Raw genomic sequence first — 22,806 nt, 5'->3', positions numbered from 1 at the left:
GCTGGTGACAATGGATAACCCTGACGTGTCAAACGTAAAAATTTAAATAATGAAGAGGTTTGGCCATTTGTCACCACCCTAGCAAATGGATTCTTATATAATGCCTTAACTCAACCAATAAAAAACGATCCAAATTTAAACTTCTCCAATACTTTAAATAAAAAATTCCATTCAACTTGGTCACATGCTTTTTCCGCCTCCAGTGTGACCACCATTGGTAGATTAGGTTGCAGACTTGATGTATTGATCAACGAAATTATTCTAAGGATATTGTCAGAAGCATACCTGTTCTTAACAAAACCCGCCTGATCTACATGTACTAATTGAGGCAAATATTTAGGAAGTCTGTTTGACAATATTTTCACTATTTTATAATCCACATTCAATATAGAAATTAGCTGATAAGAAGCCGCATTCAATGGGTCTCTATCTTTTTTTGGTATTACTGTTATTATTGCTCTTGAACATGACTCCGGTAAAGCTTATTCCTGCGTTACCTGTTGAAGTACATCCATAAATAGAGGAGACAAGTCTTCATAAAATACTTTATAAAATTCAGCAGAAAATCCATCACCATCCGGGGACTTCTCATTTGGTATCTGTTGTATAACATCCTTTATCTCAAAATCTGTAAATGGAGAGTCCAATTTTTTCACCTCATCCTCCCCTAATACTGGCAAATTTAAACTAGACAAAAAAGATTCAATAGAATCATCGTCTCGAACCCCCTCAGAAATATATAATTTCTGATAAAATGATAAAAATTGATCATTAATTTTCTGAGGTTTATAAGTAACTGTTGAGTTCTTTCTCACAACATTAATAGTTCTCGAAACTTCAATTGCCAGGCTAGAAATTTATGAGCTCTATCACCTAATTCATAGTAACGCTGTTTAGATCTTTGAATCAAACACTCATATTGGTACATTTGTAATGTATTATAACGTAATTTTAATTTAGTTAAAGCTGCCTTATTATTTTCCATGCAATTCTTCTGAAATTCCTTTTCCAACTGTTTCTCTAATGTCTGACTTTCTGCCAAAAATTTCTTTTCTTTCAATGAATAACTAATAATTTGACCTCATAATTAAGCCTTTAAAGCATCCTATAAATTGAAATTACTCTGTACTGAATTCTTATTTAAACTCAAAAAATAAACAATTTGCTCTTTAATAAAACTAACAAATTCAGGTTTCTTCAGTAACAATGCATTAAATCTCCAACAGTAGGTTGATTGCATAACCTCAGATCCAACACAAGAAATAAGTAACAATGAATGATCCAACACAATTCTACTCTTATATTGAGCCTGAGTAATACGAGCTTGCAAATGTGCTGATACCAAAATTTAATCTGTCCTAGAAAATTAATCCTGCCGAGAAGAATAAAATGAAAAACTTTTTCAGTAGGATTTAACCTTCTCCAAATCTCTACTAGTTTCAAATTTTTCATCAATGATCCCATTTGGACAGCTGCCTTCAATTGTTTTAAAATTTTTGGAAGTTTATCCAATAACAGATCCAATACACAATTAAAATCTCCCCCAATTAAAATGTTTTCCTCAGTGTCAGAAAAGCTTCAGACATAAATTTCTCATCATCAACATTAGGTGCATACAGATTTAACAATGTCCAAGATCCCATTAATAATTTACAATTAATCATTAAAATTCGACCAGCTGTCTCCAAGAATGATTCAAGTTCAAACGGTATTTTCTTATAAATCAAAATCGCCACTCCATAGCTTTTGAATTGAAAGAAGATGAAATTACATGACCAACCCAGTCTTTCTTCTATTTTAAATGTGCTTTTTTCAGTTAAATGTGTTTCCTGCAAAAAAGGCTACGCCCACTTTCATCTTTTTAATATTTTTACGCTTAATTGGATTATTTAAACCCTGAACGTTAAAAGTCGCAAAATTCAAACTAGACATTATATTTTAACAAAAAAAACTTTACAAATCACAAAAAAAAATGGAATAAGGCTCCCCTTGCATTGCATAATAATAAAAAACTAAACTAATAAACTACAAAAAAAACCCTAACAACAAAAAGAGTTACACAAATACAAACAAAAAAGAACCCCAAAACGACAAAAGAGTAGTAAATCCCCAATTAACTGGGAGTGGTAAAAAAGAACCCACTAGTGGCAGATGGCTTCCAAAAGTTTCAATTCACCCACACCCCTTCCCCCCAGTCGGACTTTCCAACAATCATAAATCTGAATCATCATATTCCCAATGATTTCAGTCCCAATTGTTTTGCATTCTATATCTTTTTTTTATACAGGTAAATTAAATATTCCTCAATTAAACATGAATTCTTTGAACAGGCATCTACTTATCAGATTCTAGCACTGCCAGCCTTTTTTCTTCTAATCATCCACTCCACCCTTTATGACTCCTTTTCCCCCACCTGAGCCTTCATTCTTCATGTCTCACTATCCCTTTGCCTGGCATCTGCCAATCTGCTGCCTCTTTCAGTCATGTTGCATCTCTACTCACTTCACCAAAGATGCTTGACCCCTCTGGATATCTCATTCTGAGTGCACACCCCTTCCCCCTGTCATTTAATTTGAGACTGTGATCTTGTCTCAAGACAATCTAGACAGAGGACGGCTACTCTATCAAGCCCTCCATGATTTATATACATTTTAATGACATGAATTTACATAAATTCTAGAGAGCACAAACCTGGATTGCTTGATATCATGTCATACAATGAATTTGTCATCCTAAGAATCGTCAGAGTCCTTCAACTGCAAGTGGGTAGACCAGACCAGTACGTAATATAATTGCAGCAGGTTTGTAAACGCATTGTATTCAAACATATCATTTGCCTGTCCAATGATTGCTAAACACATAAAAAAATCAGTGATCTGGATGATCACCAGCATCCTTCAGCTCTTTTATCCTACCATATTCCATGATCCTACCAAAATGTATGATCTAATATCTTTTAATAATGTGTACCATTTATAAACAGTTGCCTCTTCACTTAGCCTGTCTGTATATCAACATTGCCATATTGAATCCTCCTGAAACTCCACTCTACCGCCTAGCTTTGTGCCATGAATATATTGTACTTGATATTCTCTTCAAAATTATTTGATATGGATTGTGAACTTTAATACTAGGACCATTCCCCACATCACTACACTGGCCATAAGCCTCTAACCTGGAAATTATCAATTTTATTCATTCTCTCTGCTTTCTATCAATTAACAAATCCTCGATCCACACCACATTATCCTGCTCTCTAATTTTGTTAAATCTCTGTGTACACTTCATTGAAGGTCATCATAAAGAGCAGTCATCACGGCATCGAGTCGTTCACCTCATCATCTATTCTGCTAATTTAAACCAGTCATTTGTGAAACATGATTTTCCTTTCTTAAATCCATGTCGACGATACTCAATCTTTCAATTGTCACTTTAATAATAGTTTCCTCACCTTTGATGACAGATAAACTTGACTATAGTTCCCTGTCTTCTATCTCGCTTCATTCTTATGAAGTTACATTTGCTAACTACCAGTCTGTGCACAAATGCTTAGTTTCTCTCCCACTTCTTTATTTCTAATGCTTTTTTCTCCAATCACTGCTGTAAGAGACCTATATTTAACTTTTGTCAATCTTTCCATATTTAGCTATCTGTAGAAGCTCCTATTTGTTTTTATTGTAAAAGGCAATTTAACAAAGTCAGGAATAATTCTTTATTGTCCAAGATTATTTTTCTCCCTCAATATCATCAGGAGGTATTACCTGGTCCTTACATTGCTACTGATGAGAGCTCCATACTACATTCCAAAGGCAGCTCAATTTCAAAATCATTTCTTTGGCTTCTGATTACTGTCTGACATTGCTGCAGTTGTGAAAGAGATTGGATCAGTGGAGGTTCATGTTTATTCTATGATTGTTATACAGAAATTCCCATGTTTATGAACTAAATGTAATTTGACCAAACATTATATTTACAATTTGTAAAATGGGTATGGTTGGTGTGAGATTTGAAATGAAAATGGCAGTATGGGAGAGAACATGAAGTTTGATTTTTCATTAGGAGTTCAAGGGATTGTGGATGCTTACCGAAATTGTCTGCCTCAAGTGAAGTTACATGGGCCAACAAACTTCTCCCCCATAATAAACCATGTGGCCAGATTTGCAGCTGCGGCAGCCCAACAGCCAGCAGCATCAGTGAGTATTCCTACATGCATGTTTGGGATTCTTCTCTTTGAATGAATGCAAAGGCATCATTTTTATTTCTGATAAAGTTTATCCTGAGGAGTTGTGGAGATTTTGTTTCCATAAATTTTCTTAACTAGCACAATGGGAGAACATTCAGTCCATACCGCCTATACTAACTCTGAAGGTACAATCCACCTGGTCCCTTTCTTTGTTCATTTACTCTTTTACATTTGTACCAAATAATTAGTTCTCAAGTTTAATTTCTCTTCAGTCACCTCATTCTGTTAAAGTGGACCTGAAATTAATAAACAGTGGTTCAAATCACCATACTTTATTATGGCTTTGCAAAGCATGAGAACTCTGTTACAGCAAGAAGCACTGCCATGAAGCAGCTAATTTCTGGACATTACAATATTTGTAGCTCACAAATCCCATATTTATACAGTCAAACTTCCAATTTTGCAGAACATTTGAGCAGATTTCTCCATATAAGTACATGTTTCTTAGAATTCTCTTGAGATTCGTAAATCAGGGCGGTGTCCCTTACCCAATGGTCTTATACTGCTTTGCCAACTAGGAAGTTCCTTATCAGCCCTAGCCTTGTTGAATTGAAAACAAATGAATGGAATGCTCCCAGTCAACATTTTAAAACTTACATTCTCAATTCTTTTAAAGAATCTTATCCTTGATATAATTTCACTGAATCTTGTGTCTTCTCTCTGGGCCTTGAAGTTATTTGTAAAGTAGCATTCTGAAAATTGAACACAATATGGTAGTATTTTTTCAAAGGTTTTCCAGCGTCTGTCTACATTCAATTTTTTTCTCAATTACTCTGATTTAACAGTTATAACTTTTAATAAAGCTTGCAATTTTGTGACTCAAAACCAATTTGGTATGACAACATCTATGAAATCAAAGAGAAGTTGGAGGGACTCAATGGATTAGGCAGCATTTAGTGGATGGAAAGGTTCAGTTATTGTTTCAGTTATGGCCTCTCAATAAAGGATCTTGGCACAAAATGTTGACTGACCATTTATTTATATCCATGTATGCAGCCTGACTTGCTGAATCTCTCTAGCTTTGTTCACTCAATATTCTGACATCTGCAACATTTGTGCATGTCTGTTAAATCAATGTTGCTGTAAATAAATAATTAAAGTGCATCTCTATTTCAGTATATTTATGGCAACTGATTAATTTGGGCAAACTTAACTGCATGTGGTGAGATTCTTTTTTTTCTCTCCTAACAGCAATATTTCATCCTACTGATCATCACCGATGGAGTGATAACAGATTTGGATGATACACGACAGGCCATTGTTAATGCTGCTAAGTTGCCAATGTCCATTATCATTATTGGTGTTGGTGGGGCAGATTTCAGTGCCATGGAGTTTCTGGATGGCGACGAATGTGTTCTAAAATCACCTACTGGAGAGATAGCTATCCGTGATATTGTCCAGTTTGTGCCTTTTAGAAAGTTCCATAATGTAAGTTTTGTATGATCTCATTAATTTTGAAATGCAATCTTAAAACAATTATAAAAGTGTTACAAAATTCATTATCCTGTTTAGTAATTTCTGGGAAATTACAATATTTGTTTGTCCTTGGCTCCTTTCATAACTATCTCATTTATGACCAACACATTTGCTGCACTAGCTTTAATTCTACCCTTTCTCAAGTTATATTCATATGTTGTCCTCACTGATAACTTTGCCCTTGCTGCTTGTTTGAACTTGGTCTGTATGTCTCCCACTTGCAGCCTTGGTTTTCTCCTTCAGCTCTGTGCACATTATAACAATCTAGAAGTAGGCAGTTTAGCTTGTTTAGTCTATGCCAGCTCCCAGAGGAACAATTCCACCATCGATTCTCCTTCTCTTTATCTTCTGTAGCCCAAATATTTACTGTCCTCATCAGGGACACACCCACCACTCCACTCTGATATTAACATACTCATAAGGGGCAAGATATAATAGCCAAATAACCTACCAGCATGCTTTTGGTTCTGGGAGTGTAGAGCTCGTCGAAAGAATCAAAGACTTTTTGATCCAAACCAAGGCTTTTATTAGCAAAAGACAGGAGCTCTTCACAGGTGGCCGACCAGTCTGGAATGATCCGACCTGGCTAGGGACACAACCCTTTAAGGCCCAGACAGTAGGCGTGGCTTAGCTCTCAGCCAATCGCTGTAAGCACAGTCTAGATACTGTAACTATATACACTATATACATTGGTGATAGATCTGTACTATCACAGGGAGGAAATGTGAACACTCAGAAACCAATGTGAAATGCGAATACCCATGTGGTCACGCAGACAGCATCTGGTGTCAAGATTAAACCAGGTTCCAGGAGTAATGAGGCAGGACCAATAGCTTCTGCACTGCCGTACTGAACGTGTGTTCTTTTCCAAGTTTGAATTCTATATTTGTCTTCCTGATCTCAAACATATAATCAAGATAAAGTAAAATCACATAACAAAAGCCTTCCTTGGGTCCTACAATCTTGCTCACCATCTTTGACTGATTTTCAGTCTAATCAATAAAAATTCTCATCTTCATGACCTTTTGCTCGGCTTCATCTCTTAAATCAAAAGCTTCTTCAGCTACTGATTTTAACTCTTAATACAATTGAGAATTGGAAGCATATTTCATAAAAATACCTGTACATTTATGCATGGTAAAGCAATGCATCTTTTAACCTCATTTGTTAAGTCTTGCTTTGGTTTATTTTCTGACGTGTTCCTACTGTTTTAATCAGATCCATATCTCTTTCCAGCTCTGATTAAGGCTATTTGATACTGTTTATCTTTATATAGAATGTCGCCTGTCTTGTTGGGTGGGTCTAGCTTTTAAAAAAAAATCTATTCTATATTTGAATTTTTGTAAATCTGTTAACTCTCTGATTAAATGTCAGGTTGCAAAAGGAAGTTTGTTTTTTCTCTTACCTTTAAGTTTAAATACTACCTTCAATTAACTTTTGTTAGTCTGAAGAGTTATAACTTTCTATGGAAAATTCATGAAAAGTAATGTTATTGGCAGCTGTAGTCTAAAATATGAAGGTAAAGTGATTTGAAAGGTCAACTTTACAGACCTTTTATACCTGTGGTTCCTGGTAGTATTAGTTTATTTATATAGCACATTTAAAACAACTCACATTGATCAAAGTGGTGTACAGGTCATAAATTACATGGGTACCTGAGGTTTAGAATTGTACATACAATATGGTAACAATAAACAATCACCTCAAAATGCTTGCGAGTTAAAATTGCAACTCCAGTCTGGATTTAGGAGTTAAGGGAAGGGGCTGATATGATGGAGGGAGGAATATTGTTCTACAGTTTGGGGGCTGCTATCGCGATCTCTCCCAAGTTTGCGATTTGAGCGCGAAACAACCAAGTGCCCTAAATTGGCCAATCTGAGGGGTCTTGAAGTGGAGTAGGCCATTAGGAGATGGGTGATGTAGGAGGGGGCTAGTCGGTTGATGGCTTTGTTAACAAACTGGAAAACTTTAAAATCTATTCTGAGCTGTACCGGCAGCCAGTGAAGGGAGGCGAGAATAGGGGTGACGTGGTCCCTCTTCTTGGCTCTTGTCAGGAACCTTCCTGCCGCATTCTGAATCAGTTGCAGACAGGATAATGACGACTGACTAATTCACGTAAAGAGATTTAGATTCATCTAAATTGGAGAAAATGAGGGCGTGGATAACTTTCTCGAGATCTTTCAGTGACAGGAATGATTTGATTTTGGCAATAGTGCAGAGCGGAAAAAGCCAACTTTTACTACTGCATTGACTTGTTTGTCAAACTTGAAAGTAGAATCGAATATCACACCAGGAGATTTGACGTGTGGTTTAATGAGGGTGGCTAAGTTGCTAAGGGTATTAGCAATAATTTTGGTGGAGTTGGGGGAGCTAAATAGGTGATCTCAGATTTGCCTTCGTTTAGCAAGTTTTGAGCCATCCAGCATTTTATGTCCTCCAGACGGTTGATGAGGCTGATTATCTTTGTTTGATCATTGGGCTTCAGGGAGAGAAGAGCTGAGCGTCATCAGCATAGCAGTGGAAGGAGATGCCATGTCTTTGGATGATATGGCTGAGGGGAAGCATGTATAAAGAGAATGGGGCCCAGAATAGACCCCACAGGAAAGGGTAGCAGACAAGGATGAAATTTTTCCCACGTTGACTGAGAAAGTCCTTTCATTGAGATAAGATTTAAACCAATTCAGGGCCATGCTGTCGACACTGACCCTCTCCCAGAGGCAATCTATTAAAATAGGTGATCCACCATATCAAATGTTGCACTAAGGTCGAGGACAATTAGAAAGGCGGAGCTTCCTGAGCCAGTGGTGAGGAGCAGGTCATTGTATACTCTTAGTAAGGCCAACTCTGTGCTGTGGTGGGCCTTATAACCTGACTGAAAATTTTCAAGTATGTTGTTTTGATGTAGGTAGGGCAACAATTGAGGACCTTTGACAGGAATGGCAGTTTAGAAACAGGTCTCTAATTTTTGGGTGTGGAGGGGTCTAGGTTGGGTTTTTTCTGGAGGGGCTGGTCCACAGCACACTTGAAGAAAATTGGAACTGTCTGAGTGGCTAAGGAACTGTTAATAATAGGATGCTAAGACCCATGGCATTGAAAACATCCCTCGGGGGGGGGGTGGGGGGGGGGTTGGGATAATGTCAAGGGGGTAGGTTGTTGGCTTCATGGCAACACAATCTTTCCAAGGGTGGGTAGTGTGATTGGGCTAAAACAGTCCAGGTTGAATGAACAGAGCTGTGGTACAGTTAGATTGCAAGTGGAGGGGAGAATGTTGGTCCTGATGGTCTTGACTGTGTTTATTAAAAATTTTTAAAATTCTTCACATTGTGAAGAAGTGGCATCAATCGCTATTTACAAAATTTTCTTCATGCAATTTGTAAGAACTATTGTAACTGTATTTTTACTTTTAATCAAGGATCTCTGGGTGAATAATCCTATCCCTTAAAGACTAATAATTTGGACATTTTACTTTAAAATTTATTATTGCTCTATCCAAGCACGTTGACCAATAGCTCTAAGTGTTCTTAACCCAGGTGCTTTGTGCTTTTGACATAAAAGACAAAAGTTGGGTCCCAATGCAAACATAAATTAACATAGACGCACAGATTGGCGAGGGTTTCTGATGTCATAGAAAATATCTGCAAACTCCTGAGGAAGTAGGTGTGCTGACATTCTCTTTCATGAAAGCATTAGAATCAGAATTTATTATCACGAATATCTCATGAAATTTGGAGTTTTGCGACAGCTTCATAGTGCAAACATTCATATTATAACCATCTTACACCATTACTATAAAAAAAATTAAAAGAAGAAGCTGTCCTTGTGCTGCTGAGTGCTCATCCTTAGGCTCCTGTACCTTTTTCCCGATGGTAGCAGAGTGAAGAGGGCATGGCCTTAGTGGTGGGGGTCTTTGAGGATAGAGGCTGCTTTTTTAAGACTCTGCCTCTGTAGATGTCCTCAATGGAGTGGTCTGATACGTGTGATATTGCAGTCCGAGTTAACAACCCTCTGGCGTTTATTCTTGTCCTGAGAGTTGGTGCCTTCATACCAGGCAGTGATGCAGCCAACCAGAATGCTTTCCACAGTACACCTGTAGAAGTTTATGAGAATTTACGTTAGTGTGTCAGGTCCAGGAAAGCTGCTCTGAGATAGTGACTCCCAAGAACTTAGATTTACTCATACCACTCCACCTATAATCCTCCATTGATCACTGGATTGTATGCTGACTCATTGCCATTTTATACAATCCAGTACCATGGTATCATCAGAAAATTTGTAGATGGCATTGTTGTCATACTGAGCCACACCTATAGCCATACAATCAGGTGAATAGTGAGTAGAGCAAGGTGCTAAAAATGCAGCCCTGTGGTCTCCGGTACTGATGGAGATTGGGGAGGATGTGTTCTTACTGATCCTCAGTGATTGTAGTCTGAAGGCGAGGAAATCCAGGATCAAATTGCACAGCGGAGTGCTGAGTCCAAGACCTTGGAGTTTGCTGATCAGTTTACAGGGGATGATAGTGGTGAATGCCTAACTGCAGTCGCTAAAGAGGAGTTGACACAGACACAATACATAGGTTCTCACTTCTATCCGAGTCCCTATCACTATCCACTATGCTTGGAGCTGGTCAATGGTGTCTTTGGTTCTCTGCTATTCACAAAATTGGTCTTCTGCCTCAGGTGGAGTATAGCATTATCTTTGCTACCTTGGTTGGAGCTCTTGGAGCCTAGCCTGGTTCTGGTCCTCGTTAACTTCACTGCTAAACACCCAGGCAGAATTATCGCTCTCTCTGGCATTTGATGGAGGGTCAATTATACTTGGCTTGAACAAACAAAGGCAAAGTGGGAGGCCAATGTTATTCATTTCAATGGATAATGAGTATGGGGGAATCTCTGTATACAGGAAGACAAGACTTTGTTCCATCTATTCTGTACTGTTTATATCTCCCTGGACGAATACTTGTTTTAAATATCCAAACACTGGTCAAACATGATCAGTGAGAGTTCTTGCCAGTCTCATTAACCTGAGCTCATATCTGGCCCAGCTTGTGGATTGGAACTTCCACAAGTGTCTGGGATCAGCTTGGTCAATCTGTGTGGGTTTATTTTAAAATCAATATAACTATTCACATTTTAGTCCAAATGATGACTTATCAAAATGAATTAAACTAATGTTTCTATTTCTATAGGCAACAAAAGAAGCTCTTGCACAGAGTGTACTAGCTGAACTGCCTCAGCAAGTAGTGTGTTACTTCAACACACGCAAGCTTCGTCCTCCCAATGAGCCAAGTCCCTAAGTGATGAAAACTCAAACTTAATGTTTATAATATATTATGCCAAAATATGAAATAGTATCAGGCATACATGTGTTAAGATTCAATGTATTGAATGTTATATCTGAAGTTTTTCCAAAGTTTTAGAATTATTTAAAATAGTTGCATTATAAATATTTTATATGTGAGTTAATTTTTTTTAAAGTAGGCAAGATCAAATCATTTTATTGTAATCATATACTATTGCTATCTAATATTATTCATCTGCGTTTGTTAACATTTTTAGAAATGCTTAAAAAAGCAATCTTTTGTTAGCCCCTTGTATTTTTACAGTTTTTAAACTGTTATAATTCAACTTTTGAATTTTAGGATTATATGCCTGTATCTGGCACCAATGTAAACAGCAGTTTTAATTGCTTAATTATTGGAATTGAGAATTATTACATATCATAACACTGAAAAATTATTTTGTACTAATGTTAGGATGGAATAATTGAATTGAAATAAAAATAACTTAGTGATTGCACTGTAGGCTATATTATCCAATCTTTAGTATTCCACATATATAATGCAATATTTTAACATGGTCATATAATAATTTAGAGAATCCAGCTTGGCATTGATTGACATTTCGCAATATTTATTTTTCCTAATTTTATCATTTAAAGAATATATCAGGCAACTACTATATCAATGAAACTTTCAAGCAGATTTTTGTAAATATGACGTGTTTAACGATCAGCTAAAATTTTGAATTTTTGCATTTGAAGTACAGTATTGGGATTGGATTTTACAGGGGTTGGGGTGGTGCAGGCAAGTCTGCTAATGGATGGCATTAAACTTCCCAGATGATTCCAAGATTTAATATTAATGGCAGGAATTGAAATTTGAGAATCAAAGATAGTAGTATATGGATGTAGGAATAAGCCATTCAGCCCTTCGATTCTGCACCACTTTTTAACAGAATCACAGCTTTGATCGCTTGAGTCAGGAGGGAAAGGTCCAACTTGCTTTTGAATATATCTAATAAACTCGCCTGAACAATTTTTTGTGATAGGGAGTTTCCCAAGTTCACAGCTCAGACTGAAGAAGTTTCTCCTAATCTCAGTCTGAAACGGTTTACTCCCCTTCCTTTTGATTTTTTGATTTTGATGAAAGTCCCTTTGAATTGTTAGTGTAGTCCACAAATATTTTGTTGTGATACCTGTGTAACAGAATGTCAACTTGTGCATCTTGAATGTAATATTTCTGCAACTACTCTAAGACACAGTTAACCGGAATCAATATTATTTTAATATTATGGCAGTTGGAAATGGAATTGGTCATTGCAGGGTTCCACAGATTAAAACTATATCTCATTGTCTGACACTCTCCTGTCTGGTGGGAGGTCAATATATTTTTTTTACCTAGATGCCAATTTAACTGTTGTGAATTTCCAACATTTGCAATTTTTATTACAAGAGCTTTATTTTAATTACAAATTTTGCTCATTCATTTTTTCACAGGTTCTATTCTTGTCATCTCATCCTGCCCCCTCTTAAAATACCCTGTTAATGTATCATGCTTTGTTTTATAGAAAAGATGGTTCTTCTTAACCTGAAAATTAAAACTGAGAAGAAAATTAAAGTATTGTTTAACAATTTATGAAGCTATCTTTAATAAACTTATACAATTAATTCAGTATCAGCTCTCCAGTTCCATTTATTTTTTGGACTATATTAATGATTTACTGTGTAAACTAAAGGTCACTCTTTTCAACTACCATTGCTATATTTACAGCTGTTTGATAAGATTTGTATCTGATTGAGAAATATGAAACTTGTATCAATTGGGTGCAAGTGTGACAAAGATGTTTGCATTTTCAGGTATACCTTGTTTTACAAATACTCGCTTTATGAAAATTTGATTTTAAGAAGAAACCTGTGCTCATATCCAAAATTATTTTTAATGGGCTTTCACTTTTATGAAAATAGCCTTTGGTAAGTTGGATTTCTTTTAAAAGAAAAAAAATTATTCAAACTAATTAATTATCTGCAGAATAACAGTTCTTAATAAATCCAGCTTGATCTAAATGAATTAAACTTGGTAAATAATTCACCAACCTATTTGCTAAAACCTTAGCTACAATTTTATGATCAACATTCAATAAGGAAATAGGTCTATAAGACTCAGTTTTTAATGGATCTCTAACTTTCTTAATAATAACTGTTATAATTGCATTAGAAAAGGAATCTGGTAAAGAATGAACTTTCATTGCTTGTTTCAACACATCCATTAAAAGAAGCATTAATAAATCTGAATTTTTTTATAAAATTCCAATCTAAATCCATCTTCACCAGGAGACTTCCCATTCAGCATAGATTTAAGTACATCAATAATTTCTCGAAATGTAAACGAAGAGTAGAATTCTTCATGTTCTCGAATACTCAAAAAAGGTAACTGAAGTTGAGCTAAAAAAAATCATTAATTTTAACATCATAATTTTCAGACACAGATGTGTACAATTTCATATAAAACTCCTCAAAAGCCTCATTTATATCTTGAGATTTATATGTAATCTTTGAATATTTTCTAATAGCATTAATTGTTCTAGAAACCTGTTCTTTAATTGCCATGCCAATACTCTATGGGCTCTCCCCTAGTTCATAATATTTTTATCTATTTCTTTGCAATAATTTCTCCATTTTATGTCTGCATTTTTTGAATTTGTTAATTATCATTTTAGTCTCTGTCAAATCCTTGTGTACATCTTTCTCTAAATTCTCAATCTCGTTCTCTAATTTATCAACTTCCCTAGAATACTGTTTCTTAATTTTAGTCAAAAAGCTAATAATTTGACCTCTTAAATATGCCTTTAAAGCATTCCCACAAAATAAATTTACTATCAACCGAATCTGTAATTATTTTCAAACATTGCTGTATTTGATCTCTTCTAAAATTACAAAATTCAACATTTCTCAACAATGAAGAATTAAATCTCCAGCTTTGAGTAATATCTATTTTTTCAGAACCTATTCATGATATTATCAAGAAAATTATCTGACAATATTCTACTCTTATATTCAGTAAATACTAAACGATCTTGCAATTGAACTGATAATTAAAAAATATATTCTACAATAAGAATCATGTTGAAAAGAATAAAATGAATCCTTAGGATTCAATCTGCTCCAAATATCAACTAAATTAATTTCTTTCAATAATGATAAAATTCATTTTGCCATTTTAGTCAACATTTTTGGAGATTTATCTTGTAATGGATCCAAACAACGATTAAAACCTCCACCAATCATTACATTTTCATATGCTTGCGCCAAATTAAAAAATGAATCTTGAATAAACTTCTTATCATCAACATTTCGAGCATAAATATTCATGAGTCCAAAATTCTGAATAAATTTGACAATTTACAACTAGAAATCTACCTGCTGAATTACTAATAACTGATTCTAACTTAAAAAGACAACTTCTTATTAACCAAAATAGCAACACCTCTCACTTTTGAATTGAAAGAAGCTATAACCTGGCCAACCCAATCTCTTTCAAACTTTTGATGTTCCTAGTCAAATGAGTCACTTGTTTAAAAAAAAAGCAATATCTACTTTCATTTTCTTTATATAAGCCAAAACCCTCTTTCTCTTGATTAGATTGTTGAGCCCATTAACATTATATGTCACAAAATTCAAATTAGTGATTAATATATTTAATACTGTAAACATCATATTCCTGCCCACAATGGTGGGACTCTAATCAATGGCTACTCTTCAAAATAAACTACATCTCCTCAAAATAAAAGAAAAAAACTCTAAAAAAATAATTTTAAAAGCCCAAAGGCAAAAAAGACCCACTACTTAAGCAGTATTACCCCCCCTCCCCAATTTTACAGGAAGTGACCAACGCCACCAAGTGGCCAACAACTTTGGAAGGAGAAATAAACAAAGCCACTTCCCGAACAGAACAATAAAAAACAACAGTTATCATCAATACTTCAAGTATAATAAGATGCCTCCACATCTCTATTTAACTTGATTATCATCAATATCAATTTCAGTGAGTTCATGACCTTCCACCTTCTGTGAACCATTTTTTTGCTTTTCTTGAGCCAACTTCATTCCTTGAGAAGATTGATCTTGACTCTCCTGTTTATGATCAGGCAACGAATTAGCAAATAAAAGAGAATCATCTTCATCAGTAAAACATTGCAATTGAAATTCTCCATAAAAAAAACTAAGTACAGCAGGATATCTAAAAGCAGATTTGTATCCCTTTTTCCATAAGACAGCCTTAACAGGATAAAATTCCTTGTGACGTTCAATAATGGTTTGAATCAGGTCTACATAAAAATACTCTATTATTCCTGACCATCAAAGGAGTCCTGATGCTTTCTCGCATTTTGTACTGCAACTCTCAAAATCATTTCTTTATCTTGATAATGTAAACACCTAATTAAAATAGAGTGTGGCGGTTGACCAGGAAAAGGTTTTTTCCTGATAGCTCTATGAGCTTTGTCCAACTCCAAATCATTCGGAAAATATTCCTTTCCCAAAACGTCAGGAATCCATTTCTGAAAAAATTGTACCAATCTGAGCCTTCAAAATCTTCAGGCAAACCCACAATCTTCACATTATTTCTGAGGCTCTGCTTTTCCAAAACATCAATTTTTTTTAACAAGTAATTTCTCTGAACTTTCCAAGCAGTATAAGAATTTTCAAGCTTGCCAACCATATCTTCACATTGCTCTACTACATCATTACGACAATCTTGAAAATCTTCAATTTTCTAAAACGTAATCTTCATTTTGTCCACCATCTGTACACATTTTGAAACATCAGTTTTAATCGTAAGCATTTCTTCTTTCATACTACAAAATATTGTTTCAAACTGATCTTATTAGACAAAAGCCTTGGCTCATTTGAGTTGATAAAGTCTGAATTTGTTTAGATAAAGTATCCAATTGGCTTGATGGATCTACATAGTAAGGAATTGCAGAAGGTCCAAATTTATCTTCAACCACATAATGAGATGAGAGCCTACCCTTATGTAGCACCGTCTCCTCCTCCTCTATTACTGGTAAGGTATCCTCTTCTTCAGTTGCAAAATTTTCTTCTTTTTACTCTTCAGTCGACGTAGGTGCTTGCTCGACCCGTCTGAGGGGTCTAGGCCTCTCCCTCGGCAGTCCAGCAGTACTGGGCTGCGAGGGTTTGGTTCCCCTCTGCAGGCAGAGTCACAGGTTGTGTCACACGCATGCGCAGAGATCCTCGCATGCACGATTGATCCTGTGGCTCAAGGAGCTGTAGTTATCCTCGGTTCCCCGCGGAGATGGCGCTGGTGTTACCTGCATCTTCGTTGGAGCTTTACGTGATGATCCTGGAGGAAGAGGAATTAATTCTCAAGGCTCCATTTCCAAGGTAGGCCCTAATTCTTCTGTACTTGTTGCTTGCTTCAAAGTCGTTTTTTTCACTGTACTTTAGTTTTCCTCATAATTACTGTTATCACTGCTTTAAAATTATTCTAATGCTGTTGTTTTACAACATTTTTTAAAAATTGGGTTTTAAGTAGTTCTGTCGGGAGAGGTTTCTTCCCACGTCACCCACCTACCCCATCCTGCCATGCCCACTCAATGTGTGTGTATTCTACCAGTGGATGTGAGAATAAGGTAACAACCCCTTGTACCTTTTTGCCAGTTTGAATGTAGGAGACAGATCATGGGGTGCTTCATCTGAACAAATATTAGGATTCCTTGTAAAGGCATTCTTCCATGTTTTTAAAGCTTTTTTAAAAAAAATGTTAATTTGGAGATTAACTAGAAAACTGTGAATAAAAGCTCTTTTGATTTCCTCTCTCTGAATAAGTTTTCAAGATTATGTCTATTTGCCACAATATACATGGTACAATTTTACAATGGTTCTTCTGTAAACAATCTAATGGTTAACACTAACATTCATACAACCATGTACAGTAGAAGGGCAAAAGCACAATGTATAAAATTACAGTGGAAAAGAATCAGTGAATACAAAGCAAGAGCACCATGAGAGAGCAATGCTGTGGGGCTCATTCAGGAGCTTGATAGCTGCAGGGAAGAAACTGTCTCTAAACCTGTTGGAGTGTGGTTCTCTTAATGCTGTTCTCTTATGCATTGCAGCAGAAGGCTATACCATAGTCCAGATCTTGTGTGAAATATAGCAGTATACTAAAGAATGTTTTCTGTTTAATTTAAGACTTAAAAAGCATACTCTCGATTTTTCTCCCTAATGGAAGGAGGATGATGAAAATGTGGCTTGGGTAGATTGAGTCATTCAGTATGCTGTTTGCCTTTCCTTGATAGCGGGAGATGTGGATGGAGTCCATGAAGGGGAGGGACGTCTTTGCATGGTGACCTGTGCTGCGTTTATCTACAATCTTCTTCTAATTTTGACCAAGCTATGATGCAACTAGCAAGTATGATTTTGATAGACCATCTGTCAAGTTATTGTGGGACAGGGGGACATGATGAGCTACCTTAGTCTTCTAAGAAAGTGGAGACATTGGTATATTTGGGCAGTACTGTTAGTGTAACAGTTAGTGCAATACTGTTACAGCACTAGCAATCAGGACCAGGTTTTGAATCCCATGCAGTCTTATAGAGTTCTCCCCATGTCTGGATGGGTTTTCTCCAGGTGCTCTGGTTTCTTCCCACCTTTCAAAATGTGCCGGAGGTCGTAGGTTAATTGGGTGTAATTGTGCGGCAGAGGCTCGTGGGCCAAAAGGGCATGTTACCATGCTATATGACTAAGTTAAGTCGGTTCTTGATCATTGCATCAATATGGTTGGTCCAGGTAAGGTTATTGGAAATGTTACTCTCAAGAAATTGAAGCTGTCTATGCTTTCCATTTCATCACAGCTGTAATGGTCAGGATGTCGATGATCATCACCTTCACCTGGTTCCCAAAGTTTGGGGATGATTTTGCAGGGGCCTGTGGTACTGAATGCACAGCTGCAGTCAATGAATAATTGTCAAGATGTTCTAAGGCTGAGTGGAGCACTGGGGACTTCCATGGAGCCGTATGGATGATAAGCAAATTGGAGTGGGTGAAGAAACTAGAGTTGATTTAAACTATGAGCAGACTCGCGAAGAGCCTCATGATGATGGACATCAGAGCTACCTGTCCATAATCATTTAGGTTGTTGCTGTGGTTTTCTTCAGTACTGGTGGCCTTCTTAAATCAAGAGACTGTTGTAGAGAGAGAGATTAAAGATGTCCATAAATGTACCTTCCAGTTGATCTGCACAAGCTCTTGTGACACGTCCTGAGACTCCCTCTGAGCTAGTCACTTTCTAAGGTATTGACATCTGGAAGACTAACCTGACTTCAGCAGCAATGTCAATGGGTAGAGCAGTACTTGTAATAGTTTATGTGGATATTGTCTTCCAGCCAGATCCTTGTTTGAAATAAATGTAGAATGTATTTAGCTTATAGGCAAATGTTACATCATTGCATGCTGTGCTGCTCACCTTTAATGGCATTAAGATGACAAGATTCTGTGTAACTGAAATAGTTCATAGCTTACTCTTAACCTCTTGCACTTCTTTAAACTTCAGTCTTGGTAGACAGATTGTGGGCTCAGGACAGGATGCATTTTAGAGAAGTACTCACTGCAACCACTCTACTGCTAATAGATTGAATTACTACTTCGGATGGCTAATGGGGTTTAATTCAACTGTGCCGCTTTGTCTTGGATGGTGGTAAGCTTCCTGAGAATTGAAGGAGTAGCACTCATCTCCACAAGCGAAGACTAATTTGTCACACAGCACACTCGTGCCTGGTTAATAGTGTTCAGCTATTTGTTGTGTCAGGAGTTAATCGTTGCAGAATATGTATTTGTTAAAACTCTTGGAGCCACAGTAAATAGGTGGCTATTCCAGTTGAGTTTCTGCTTAGTAATATTGATGATGAATGTCATCTCCATTGGTAATTCTATTCAAAATCAAGGGTAGCCGATTGGACTCTTGTTGGAAAGGGTTATTACTTGCATTTATCAATCCAGCCCTGAATTATGTTTAGGTCTTCTTGCATGCAGGCATTTGTAGAGGAGTGCAAGTAAAATAGAATAATGCTTTTCTGACATTATCCTGGAGCAGCTGAAAGTAATTGAGCCTCGTACACCGCCCAAAGGACACCCTGCAATAATATGCTCGAGCTGGGTTCACGACCACCAATAACCCCAATCATCATCTTTTATGGAAGGCATGACTCCAATTATTGAAATGCTATCATATGATGCCAAGGTAGTCATTCTCACCTTACCTCAGTAATTCAGTTGTATGAATCAAACCTGTGATGTGATCTGAAGCAGAGAGGTCCAGGTGAATAAATGCCGATAGGTAACTTTCCTTTGCAATGATAGAAGGCTGACTAATTGGGTAATAATTAGCTGAATTGGAATTGTTCTGGTTTTTTCACAAGACAGCTTTCCACATTTTTGGGTTGATGCTAGCATTTATCTGTTGGATCAGTATGAATTCAGGTAAAGCTGGATCTTGGAATGTTGTCTATTTTTGATAGCCTTTCTTATATTCATTGCTATTAGCTGTATTTTGCTTTATTTCAACTTGAATGACTACCAAAAGCTTTGTTCCCAAGAATGAGTGAAAGGTGGTTTAAAAGAAAAATTGTCTGGCTAAGGATAGTTGCCCCAAACATTAACTCTTTCCCCAGATACTTCATGTCCTGTTGAGTGTTTCCAGCATCTACAGTTTATTGGTTTTCAAAATAATTACATAATTTCATAATTTATTTCCATATAATTTATTACAATAGACTTCCTCTATCAAGAAATTGAAGCTATCTATGCTTTCCATTTCATCACAACCTTTGAGCTCTTGTTTGATTTGCTGAACCTTGTATTCCAGATGTTTTACATTACTATATATTAAGTGGCTAACCTTAGAATACAAGCAACATCAGTTAACTAATGGTCAGATAATTAATTTTCCTGCAATGACCATATCTATGTATGTGGTTAATACAGTGATTTGTGTGCATACCAATTTCACCAATTGTGCCAGCTGATGGTGAAGAGGAATATAATATTCTTGTAGCTACTTGGAGGACCCTTCATGTGTCATAGGGAATAATATTAAGGCCACAGGATGAACTGAATCTCATGAATGCTGTATTGTTATAGTGTGGGATTAAAACTTACCTTCTTCTCATCCTTAACATTTGCATCAACCTTATTTTCAAGCCCAAGGATGAATGATGGATCTCTGGCTATCACTAGAAGTGTTCTTTAGCCTATGTATTTTTAATCAGTTTTCTGCCATCTTGTGAATTGAACTATTGCCATTTGTTTAACATCCACTAACCTTTCACCTCAATTCTCAATACTCAAATCAATTTTTTCTGTATTGTATTCCATTAACTATGGAAAAAGCAAAGGGCAGCTTACAAGTATTCATGACAGACTTATTGGTTGTAATGTTTCGTCAGAAGGAATGGTAATGGACCTGCTGATTTGGCTCCACTTTGGCTCTAAGACTATCTTATCTATGATAACTGTCCTGTTGTAGTGGCTACTACGGTAGATGCAACTAAATAAAGGCAAACACACACAAAGGTAGTCAACTCAAGACTGGTTTATTGCAGACATACACAGACCATTTATTCCCTGCCTGTTAATGAGCTCGTTAGTGAATACCTGCTGGTCCTGGTTAAAGCTGAGCCATTAGTGCCCTGCACCTTTAGGCAGGGGCTTCAACTGATTCACTCGCTGTACTTTGGCACCCAGCACTGCTAGTCCACGATGTGTCGGGTAAGTCTGTGAACTGACGGTGGCGGATCGCAATACCACGCTGTGCGCCCGCTACATCACCCAACCCCAGAATTGTCACCATAACTTAAGATGCCAGATACGCTTGACTTAGATGGACATCCACGTCGCCTGGGTTGAGGGCACTGAACTGGTGAAGTAGGGTCTGTATGGGTGGGTTTAAGTCTGTCCACGCTGAATAGCTGCGGATGCCCTCCGATGTCTAATGTTTATACCACTTCATCTTTCTTAATCACAAGAAATGGTCCTTCGTATGGTTTTAGTAACGGTATCCCTGGAACCTGTCTTCGTACGAATACAAATTCAGTATTTAATAGTGGTTGGGGCACTTGTTGTCTAGGTTTGCCACGCCAATTGGTAGAGGATGTTTTGCTGTTAGCAATACCCTTGCGGAGTTGTTGCAGGACGTCCATGTATGAATTGCTTGTGAAGTGAATATCTCCTGGAACCATAAGGGCCGTACCATACATCAATTCTGCAGATGATGCAGAGAGATCTTTTGGAGCTGTTCGTACTCCTAGTAGAACCCAAGGTAGTTCATCGACCCATTTGGGGCCGGTGAGTTGGGCCTTCAGTGAAGATTTAAGTTATCGATGGAAATGTTTCACCAGGCCGTTGGACTGCAGATGGTACGCAGTAGTGTGGTGCAACTGTGTACCACAAAAACGAGCCAAGGAAGCCCATAATGCCAAAGTGAACTGTTTTCCTCAGTCTGAAGTTGTGTGTAGGTACTCCAAATCTAGCAATCTAATTTAAGATGAACGCTCTAGCACATGCCTCAGTATCATTGACTGGTAATGGAATGTACTCTGGCCAGCGTGTGAAGCGGTCTACTACAGTGAGAATATACCTCATGTCCTGTGATACTGGTAATGGTCCAACCAGATCCATGTGCACATGCTCAAATCTTCTGCGTATTGTCGGGAAAGGCTGCAGGGGTGTCTTGGTGTGGTGTTGAATTTTCACAGATTGGCAGGATATGCCAATATCCCATTGTGTGACATTTTTTTCAGGCCATGACACATGTACTTGTTTGACATTATTTTGACTGAAGTCCTGATGGGTGGGTGTGATAGATTGTGAATGTGTGGAATGGGCTTCCGAGAAAGGTGGTCTGTGTGGAATGAGTTTCTGGGAAAGGTGGTGGAGGCAGGGTCAATTTGTCATTTTAGAAAGAGTTGGATAAGTATATGGATGGGAGGGGGATGGAGGGATATGGGCAGAGTGCTGGTAAGTGGGATTAGAGGAGGGTACTTGAATCAGGGTGGACTAGAAGGGCCAAATTGGCCTGTTTCCATGCTGTAATTGTTATATGGTTAGATGTTATATGGTCATTAAAAAGACGCCGTCTCAAAGATAATGGGACCAATGGTTGAGGATAGCCCAATGATGCATCACAAAGGAGTTCTGGACTACCTTGTTGTGGTGCCACCTGTTGAATGTCAAGTCCAGTAATAGCTGTACTGTATGCCTGTATATCCAGATTCACGGATTATGCCGCAGCCAGTTCAGCAATGTTGACTCCACCTTGAATATGGCACACACTTGATCTAGAGAGAACATCTGCGACCAGATTATCCTTTCCTGAAATATGACGCATGTCCATAGTACACTCTGAAATGTAGAACAAATGTCATTGTTGTCTTGCCTACCAAGGATCTGTGACTTTGCTAAAAGCAAAAATGAGTGGTTTATGGTCTGTGAATATGGTGAAATGTCGACCTTCCAAGATGTAACGAAAGTGCTTTATAGCCAGATAAAGTGCTATTAGTTCTCAATCAAAGGCACTGTACTTCATTTCCGCTGGTCTAAGATGACGACTAAAGAAGGTAAGGGGCTGATAATGGCCATTGACGTATTGTTCCAGAATTGCACCCACAGCTATTCCTGAGCCATCTGTGCTAAGCGTCAAAGCAGCTTTAGGATTTGGATGCGCAAGCATTGCTGCTTTGGCTAATGCCACTTTGGCGGGACATAAATGAGGCCACGGCCTCTGCCTCTGCAGTTCA

The 22,806-nt window shown here is 37.3% G+C and overlaps 1 protein-coding gene and 1 long non-coding RNA gene across 3 annotated transcripts in view; one reads left to right on the top strand and one right to left on the bottom strand.

Annotated features, from left to right (window-relative positions):
• Positions 1-6,276, bottom strand: part of LOC138755643 (uncharacterized) — a 34,297-nt gene extending 28,021 nt beyond the window's left edge. Inside the window, exons 1-2 of the long non-coding RNA XR_011352442.1 lie at positions 6,171-6,276; positions 4,841-4,935 (exon numbers count right to left, since the gene is read on the bottom strand). This is a non-coding gene — a long non-coding RNA (uncharacterized lncRNA). The remainder of the gene's footprint in view (positions 1-4,840; positions 4,936-6,170) is intronic.
• The window catches only part of LOC138755640 (copine-3-like), an 88,593-nt gene extending 75,925 nt beyond the window's left edge, over positions 1-12,668 (top strand). For both annotated transcript variants that reach the window (XM_069922001.1, XM_069922002.1), the window contains exons 14-16: positions 4,060-4,193; positions 5,435-5,671; positions 10,905-12,668. In XM_069922001.1, coding sequence (XP_069778102.1) covers positions 4,060-4,193; positions 5,435-5,671; positions 10,905-11,012 — 479 coding nt within the window. In that variant the 3' untranslated portion in view covers positions 11,013-12,668. The remainder of the gene's footprint in view (positions 1-4,059; positions 4,194-5,434; positions 5,672-10,904) is intronic.
• The last annotated feature ends 10,138 nt before the right edge of the window (positions 12,669-22,806 follow it).

This window comes from Narcine bancroftii, chromosome 2 (genome assembly GCF_036971445.1).
Source record: "Narcine bancroftii isolate sNarBan1 chromosome 2, sNarBan1.hap1, whole genome shotgun sequence".
Classification (NCBI taxonomy): domain Eukaryota; kingdom Metazoa; phylum Chordata; class Chondrichthyes; order Torpediniformes; family Narcinidae; genus Narcine; species Narcine bancroftii.
Note: the sequence above shows the minus strand (reverse complement) of the source record. Positions and strands in the feature narration are given on the sequence as shown.